The sequence below is a fragment of the Peromyscus maniculatus genome, chromosome 6 (genome assembly GCF_049852395.1).
Source record: "Peromyscus maniculatus bairdii isolate BWxNUB_F1_BW_parent chromosome 6, HU_Pman_BW_mat_3.1, whole genome shotgun sequence".
Taxonomy (NCBI): domain Eukaryota; kingdom Metazoa; phylum Chordata; class Mammalia; order Rodentia; family Cricetidae; genus Peromyscus; species Peromyscus maniculatus.
Genome location: NC_134857.1, coordinates 86,528,191 through 86,536,269, shown reverse-complemented (window position 1 = coordinate 86,536,269; position 8,079 = coordinate 86,528,191). Strand labels below are relative to the sequence as shown.

At 38.9% G+C, this 8,079-nt stretch overlaps 1 protein-coding gene across 4 annotated transcripts in view; it reads right to left on the bottom strand.

Annotated features, from left to right (window-relative positions):
• Window positions 1–228: 228 nt before the first annotated feature.
• Window positions 229–8,079, bottom strand: part of LOC143273947 (acidic mammalian chitinase-like) — a 136,963-nt gene continuing 129,112 nt past the window's right edge. For all 4 annotated transcript variants that reach the window (XM_076574772.1, XM_076574770.1, XM_076574769.1 and 1 more), the window contains 7 exons: window positions 7,232–7,397; window positions 3,238–3,362; window positions 2,941–3,064; window positions 2,474–2,659; window positions 1,498–1,617; window positions 1,270–1,411; window positions 229–562 (listed from right to left, as the gene is read on the bottom strand). In XM_076574772.1, the coding sequence (XP_076430887.1) occupies window positions 306–562; window positions 1,270–1,411; window positions 1,498–1,617; window positions 2,474–2,659; window positions 2,941–3,064; window positions 3,238–3,362; window positions 7,232–7,387 (1,110 nt within the window). In that variant the 5' untranslated portion in view covers window positions 7,388–7,397 and the 3' untranslated portion in view covers window positions 229–305. The remainder of the gene's footprint in view (window positions 563–1,269; window positions 1,412–1,497; window positions 1,618–2,473; window positions 2,660–2,940; window positions 3,065–3,237; window positions 3,363–7,231; window positions 7,398–8,079) is intronic.

Genomic DNA, 8,079 nt, shown 5'->3' with positions numbered 1-8,079 from the left:
GACTCAGCAAACATCAAGTATTTTTCAGAGCCTAAGCCATCATGCAGGTGGACATGGACAGGTAGAAAAACATAGGGTTCTTGGCTCCACCATGTCATCACACCTCTCTCTCTCTCTCTCTCTCTCTCTCTCTCTCTCTCTCTCTCTCTCTCTCCAGCCCTTTAGAGCTGATATTTCTAAATGGAGAAAAGTTTTCCACCAAATCATGAAAAATCAAGGACTCTCATGTTTTGGCTATCAATTTTATTCCATAACTTTAGATGGAAGTAAGATATCTTTGACAATAAGTAAAGGAGAGTGAACCTTCATGGCCAGTTGCAGCAGCTACAGCTGGTATCAAAGACAAGGCCTGCCTGACAGTGCTGCTGGTATGTAACTCCATTGTGGCAATGCCAGAAGGCATTTTTGTCATCGGCCACAGGGTACAGGCCATCAGCTTTGCCAGCACAGAATCCGCTGCCTTCAGAGCTCCCATCCCCACTTCCACTTCCACTTCCACTTCCATTTCCGGTTACTGGAGGAGAAGTCACTTGATCAGTAGGCAGATCAGGGGCTGGGCAACCTGAAATGTACAAATAGAGAAAGTAGAGTGGTGGGTCTGATGTGGCCGTGAACTTCACCCAGAAGTAAAGAAAACTAGGCACATCATTGCCAGGAGGGGATGCAATTAATTGCAGTCTCACAGCTGAAGAGACTCAAAGACAATTACATATCAGGAATTAGTAAAAAGTTTTGATCCAGCCCAGCTCTCTATTTTTCTCTCTTTTGCCATCTGAGGCATTCAAGAAAGATGTAATTTGTACAAAAAGATATATTTAAGATCAGAGTATAAATACCTCTGAGAGAAAAATCTGGAAATGGTTAGGGAGGTTGAGACATTCCCTGAGTGATGGATATGTAAGGGCACTGGAATGGCTTCCTGTTAATTCTCCCCAGGAGCCTAAGCAAGGCATTGAATAAGACACATACATACAAACAAACACACAGATTTGAATGCTAAAGTTAAGTACAATTTCTACAGACTCTTATAAACCTTGAAGTCCTAGAAAATCTGATCCCACACACTCCAAAGTTAAGCCTCATTTCCCGTATTTCCTTAGAAATTGAGATTTAAGGAAGGTTGGTAGCTGTCTTTCACCTGGACAAATACAATGAAATGGAATGGAAAGAGTGTCCCCCATGTAATGGGGGTGAGCATGTCAAGACTGCCTTTAAATTGATAAAGAGACATTAGTAACACACCCTCTGCATACTCATGCTGTCACTTACTTGCAGTGGGCACACCAAGGGCTTTATTCAGAGTAGAAGTCAGAGGGAATTTGCCCTGGTCACAGAAAGAGCCAGTGAAGTCATCAAGGTCAATGGCCCAGATCATGGCTCCTCCAAAATTGTTCTGCTTAAGCCACTGAGCCTATTTAAAGATAGAAGGTGTAAGGTTAATTTGATGTCCTCAGCCTTGGTGCTGTGATGTTCGAAAATTCAAGGAGCTCACCTTACCTTGACACTGAAGCTCTTGACATTGTCATAGCCAACCCATTCATTGGCCTTATAGGCATAGGGCACTTCCTGAGGGGCATCCCAAACCTCAGTAGCTCCATTTCTCAGGAAGGTGCAAATCTTTAAATATTAAGAGAGTTAAACACTTTAGTCATCCCATGAAAGAGAGAAAACATTGATTTATTTCCTTTCATATCCTCACTTGGGGTTACCCCAATTTTGTAATTCAGTTTTCTTTGTAATAAAGAAAATTGAGTGTTTTCATATTTGTAGTAATGGGAGACAGGACCCAGGACTTATCTATTCTCAGTATATGCTCTATCACTGAGCTACATCACATCCCTAGTCTTTCTTTTTTAAGACAGAATATATATATATATATATATATATATATATATATATATATATATATATATATGTATATATATATATATATATATATATATATATATGGCTTTGAACTTAAAATCATACTGCTTCAGCTTCCTGATTGTTCAAATTAAAGGAATGAACAACCAAACCTGAGAAAATTTTTCATGAAAAATCATTGTACAGCATGATCCTACTTTGTTTCATTCTATGGTACTAGAGATAAATCCAGGGCTGTGTCCCTTCTAGGTAAATGTTCTACCACTGAGCTACATTCTCAGATTGAGTTATTTGTCAAATTCTTACATTTTATCCATATTTTAGCACTAGAAATTTGGATTCCATAGTAGAATGAGAAATAAATTTATTTTATTTCTTTCTTGCTAACATAAATGTTCATAATAGTATGATCTTTTGCTTGAAAGAATATTATTTAGATTAAATATAGAAGTATGTTATCCAAACACTTAAAGCACCAGGAGTGAACTGCTTATTATAGGTAGGTACTAGGCAAAATGAACATTGAGATCCAGTAGATACTAAACTGAAGACTATGTACAACATTGGGTGTGAAATTTACAAAGCACTATATGGCCAACCTACTGACCTCATAGTAGGCCCAGAACCCAGCCTCCCTGGTATAGGGCCCAGCAGGGCCAGCACCAGAAGTAGGAGCACCAATTCCAGTATTGGAGGGGTTGCTCAGGATGTAAGTGTGTCCATATTCCGGGAATCCAACAATGAGCTTCTCAGCTGGGGCTCCATTGTTCTTCCAGTAATTCATGACATAATCCTGTAATGGCAACAGGTTAGGCACAGGACCCAATGGTGAGTGTTTAATTACATTAGCTCCCTGTTTTAGCAGGCAAATTATATGATGTTCATAACCAACAGATGTATTTCTTGATATTTTCTTTTCAAAAACTTTAGATGAAATTATAGTTAATAAGACATGGCCAGTAACTTAAGAAAATCTTTATCAAAACTGGACAGCTGCTGAACTTATATAAATTTGAGGTCTTAATTTCCATATGATTTACCTCACTCCCAGTCTGCATTACTGTAGGGTCTTACCACATTAAGGTAGGCATTGCTGCCAGTCTCACTAGGGTAACTGTAGAGGGGACTGTTCTCTCCTGTGTAGCCATCCCAGGAGCCGTGGAGGTCATATGTCATGACATGGATGAAATCTAGGTACCTGATAGGTAGTAAGATTTAAAATCATTTCTGATAACTGTTTCTCACATCTATGCAGACAAAGACACCTTTTCCAAAGCAAGTGCACAAACAAGGTCTTAGAACACAAGACACCTCTAGAATAAGAACAGTGCTTAAAATGGTTCCACAGTTTAGGGTAAGTGCATCACTTACTGGGAAAGTTCAGGGATCTCATAGCCAGCCTCGATGTTGGAAATGCCAGCAGCTACAGCTGCAGTAACCATCAACCTGGGCTTGTTGTTCTCAGCAGCCTCCTGCTCAAAAGCTTCACGAATTTCCTGTAGAATAAGGCAAGCATGTTTAAAGTTAATTTCAAATAGGAATATAAAATAAATGCATACTTGCACAGTGTCTTTCTTCTCCAAAGTACTTTCAACTATTTTGTCTGACTTTAGTCTATCAATATCTCAATAAAGTGAGTAGTATAGATGATATTAATTTTTAAAAATTATAACTATTCAATATGCATGGGAGTTGGAAATTTTCACTGGAGTCCCACAGAAAGTTAATGTCTGAGTTATGACCAGATCCAAGGTTCCAGATGACCAGTCACAGCTCACTTGTATCACATCATGTTGAAACTATCTCTGTGATGCCCTTTACCTAGCTTTCAGTGGTATAGAAAGTTGCTTCCATACACCTTACAACACTGACATATCATGCAATGTATTGATAAATTACCAAGTGGGGAAGGTGGTAATGGCTGAGTGACAGGTCCATTTCAGTACCAGATGTTAATTCACTTTTATTCTGTGTGACTCTTATTTATTTGGAGTACTGAGTTGAGCTCTGATAATGGCATTATTTGGGTCACCAAAGGGCATTCTAGGGACACCTCTGAACATTGCTGTGTGAATTGTGGTTGAAAAAAATCTAAGATGTTTAACTGGAAGAAGAATTATAAAGCAAATTGCCATGTCTGTCTTCAAATGCTAAACTCAGATACTGTTGTGTCTGTAGTTTTATTCTCTGTCACTTCACTGAGCAGAACTGCAGCCAATGATTAGACATTATAATCTATGAAAATCATACTTCAACTAAGAGTAGGGATGCTATTTATGATCTTTGGAGCTATTCAACATAAACGAAAGTGAAGTCTGTGGAGATGTCTCAATGGTTAAAGTACTTCCCATGCAGGCAGAAGAACCTGAGTTTAACAGTTCAATTCCCACAGAACCCACATAAGAAATGCTTAAGCAACCAGGTGATGGTGGTGTATGCCTTTAATACCAGCACTCAGGAAGCAGAGCCAGGAGGATCTCCGAGAGTTCAAGGCCAGCCTGGTCTACAGAGCAAGATTCAGGACAAGCACCAAAACTACACAGAGAAAGCCTATCTTGGAAAAACAATGCTTACACAAAACAAAGTGGTGTATTTTTGTTAACCTTGGTGCTGAGGAAACTAAGACAGATAGATCCCCAGGGCTCACTGGACAGATGGCCTGTACTACTCCATGATTTTTAGGTTACTGAGAAACTGACTCAAAAATCAAGGTGGACAGTGTCTGAGAAATGACACTTCACACACATGTGCACCTGAAACATATATACAACCTATACATACACACACATAAAATGTTCATGTTCATGTGTGTGAGTGCAAGCACATGACCTCAGATACCAGTCCTCACCTTCCACTTTCTTTGAGGCACTATCCCTTTTGCTCTTTGCTACTGTGTATGCCAGACTAGCTGGTCCAAGTGCTTCTGGGGATGCTCCTGTCTCTTCCTCCCATCTCTATAGGAGCCCTGGGACTACAGATGTGTGTTACTGCATCTGGCCTTTATGTGGGCTCTGGAAATTTGAACCCAGGTTCTCATGCTTTGGAGAAAATACTTTACCTGATGAGGTATCTCACTAGCCCAATATTGAAGTTATTCTGAAGCCAGCTGATAAATTGATTGTAAATGGACATCTTCCTGTCCCAACCACTTGCTCCCAAATAACAGACACAGAGGCTTAATATTATTACTCAGCTGATAGATCAGGATTGTCACTAGCTAACTCTTATACTTAAATCAATAAATAATTACTATCTATGTTTAGCCATGTCACTTGGTACCTTTTCTCAGTACAACATTATCATCTTGCTTCTCTCCGGTGACTCTGACTCTGCTCTTCCTCTTCCGAGAATTCTCCTAGTCTGGCTCTCATGCTTGATTTCTTCCTGCCCAGCTATCAGACTACCAGCATCTTATTAGCAAATGGGAGTAATACATATTCATAGTGTAGAAAAGGATTGTTCCAAATCACCTGATATATGAATCCATGCAGAAAATAATTTACCTTAGAATAAAGTCTGAAACCCATGTTGTAGTGAGGTCACTGAGAGGTCAGAAAATGGACAGGATATTTTCACAAACTTGGTTCAGAAATTTCAAAAAGAAAAATCTTGCCTCCAGCCAAACTCTTAACTGGAAGTGCCAAACAAAACTACAATACTGTCTCACCCTAGACCTGCAACCAAAATCTCTGCCTACTACAGAACTGTGAACAACCAGGACTACCTTAGCTTTTGTGTCCCTCAATTTTACAGGTTTGATTTGCCTGAAAAAGATTTTATATATATACCAGGAAATGACATGTTTAGCAAGTTCATAGTCTGGACTTCACTCATTCGCATTGTGGAAACTAAATACCCAGAAGCTGCATGCTAAGATATTTATCCTTGTGCAACAAATACTTCTCCAAAACAGAGACAATTCCAACATGCAGCCCACTTTGTTGTACTGTATGTGAAGCTCTCATCAGTGTTTCCCCTTCCAATGTACTCAATAAACATGTCTTCTTACTGTTGTAGTATAAAAATATTCAATTTATTCACTGCCAATTCCTTCCCTAATTTGACCGACATCATAGCTATTGCTTTTATCATTTGTTTTAACTTGGCAATCATATACCCTTGCTGATAAGTTCAGTAGTGTTCTTTGCTATGTCCTCCAGGTTGGCATCCACTTAGTTCCTTTCAGTTATTCCAGTTATGTCACACTCATATTCAAAGCTAACAAAGAGTCCTCTGTTTATACTTCCTGTCTGTATGAGCTGCACGACAATGAAATTAGTCTTCAAAATCAGAAAACTAGGAATTCTTTCTACTTCAAACCCAATTCCTACTGATATTTGTTCTCTTTATGTATCTGTGTATTCTCTCCTTTCACCCGTGTTAGGGCCACTATTGGGACCTTGTTCACCTCTTGCTTAACTTACTTCATTGATTTCCTGCTGCATCCTGCTTCTGTACACCTAATTCATGATTCATAGTTAATCCAAAAATAACCATTCAAAAATATGCAAGGTTGGTCATATGTATCGGTTCATGAAATCTTTCAACGATCTCCATTGTCCTTAGGTAAGTTCAAAATTCTTTAACTTAATATGAAAGTCTCTGCATGATCTGATTCATGCCACCTCTTTGTTCTCATGGCCTTAAAACTTGTTCCTCACTTGCACATACAAATCTGTCTTCTTTGTGTCATCTCCATCCTCACTGAGTTGAATAACAGCAAGTTCTCTCAGTGAGATCCAGCACCACTTTACCTAGAAAGCTCCTTGTGACTTTGCCCAAGAACAGAATTAGGTAACTGCTCATTTGATTTTGGATTCTGTAGACCACGCATCTATCTAAATGTATCACAGCATTTATCAAAATGTGCTAGAGTTGTTGCTTATGCTTCATTCCTCAGATGTATGTTCTTGAAAGCCAAGATTCTGCCTTAGCTTTGATTTTGACTTTTACCAAATAACTGGCACAGAGTGTAGATTACTCAATAACAGTAGACAGTTTTGTACAATGACTCAGTGACAGATACACTGGTATTTATGACACTTACTAGCTGTGTGATGTCCAAACTACTTACATGTTTTCAGTACCTTAGTTACTTTTCTATAAAATGAAGACCATAATGCTTAATGAACCTATATCATAGAATAAATGTTAAGATGAAATGAATTGTGGTTCTAAAAACAGCATATAGAGCAATTTCCAATATATAACTTTTTCAAGAAATGCATGGTATCTAAGAACCTAATTTACTATGCTAAGATTCCATAATTCTAAAGTCATGTTTAGTGTGTACAAGCATCCAGTTGTCTTTGTGAAAACAGGCTTTGAATCTTATAGGGATAGCACCTCCTCCTGCTTTCCTCACCTTCACAAGGACAGTGAAGAGATGCTTGTCCTGAGGAGGGCTCCCACGAGAGCCTGGGTATTCCCAATCCAGGTCCAATCCATCAAACCCGTACTGGCGCAGGAATTTGATGACTGAAGTGATGAAGGTCTGGCGGTTCTGAGAAGTGGAGACCATGGCAGTGAAACTGAGGGAAACCAAAGTAAGGCAGAGTAAGGTCTTGGTGTTCTTTCTACACTGGAATAAAAACAGTTTACTCTTCAGTTTCTGCCTCACAGTCCTTGTCCAGGAACTGATTGAGGATTAAAGCATGTTTCAGGGTTTTCCTGGTCTCTCTTTGCAATCACTACTCTTGCCACCCAAGTATCTTAGCATTCACTTTATCTTATTATTCTTCCCCACTTGCAACTCAGATGTTTATTCCAAATGCCCTTGTTGTTTTGAATGCCCTACAAACTTAGTTCACAGACAATATTGTGTCTTCAAATATGCCCCCAGTTCATGTGTACTCAAGTAAGTCTTGTTGGTATATGTGGTCTCCTTTTTCTTTCTTAGGAAGACAGACAAAAGATATACACAACCTTTATCAGACCTCCATATACTTTATGAAGAGGCTTTTTTTGAAGCAAGCAACTAAAGCTCAGAGGATGGCATCCTAAAACAGCCATCCAAATTTAGCCCTGTGAAAGCCACAATAATCCTAAAGTTTTCTAATAGGTATTAATTATTTTGCATGATAATTTATTAAATCAGATATTAATTTAGTAGGCATCCTTAATATCCATCTGGAGTTTTGAAGTCTAAAAGTACAAGGATCATGCTGGACTACGGTGCTTTTTAGTGAGCATTTGGCTTTCTAAAGAGAACTT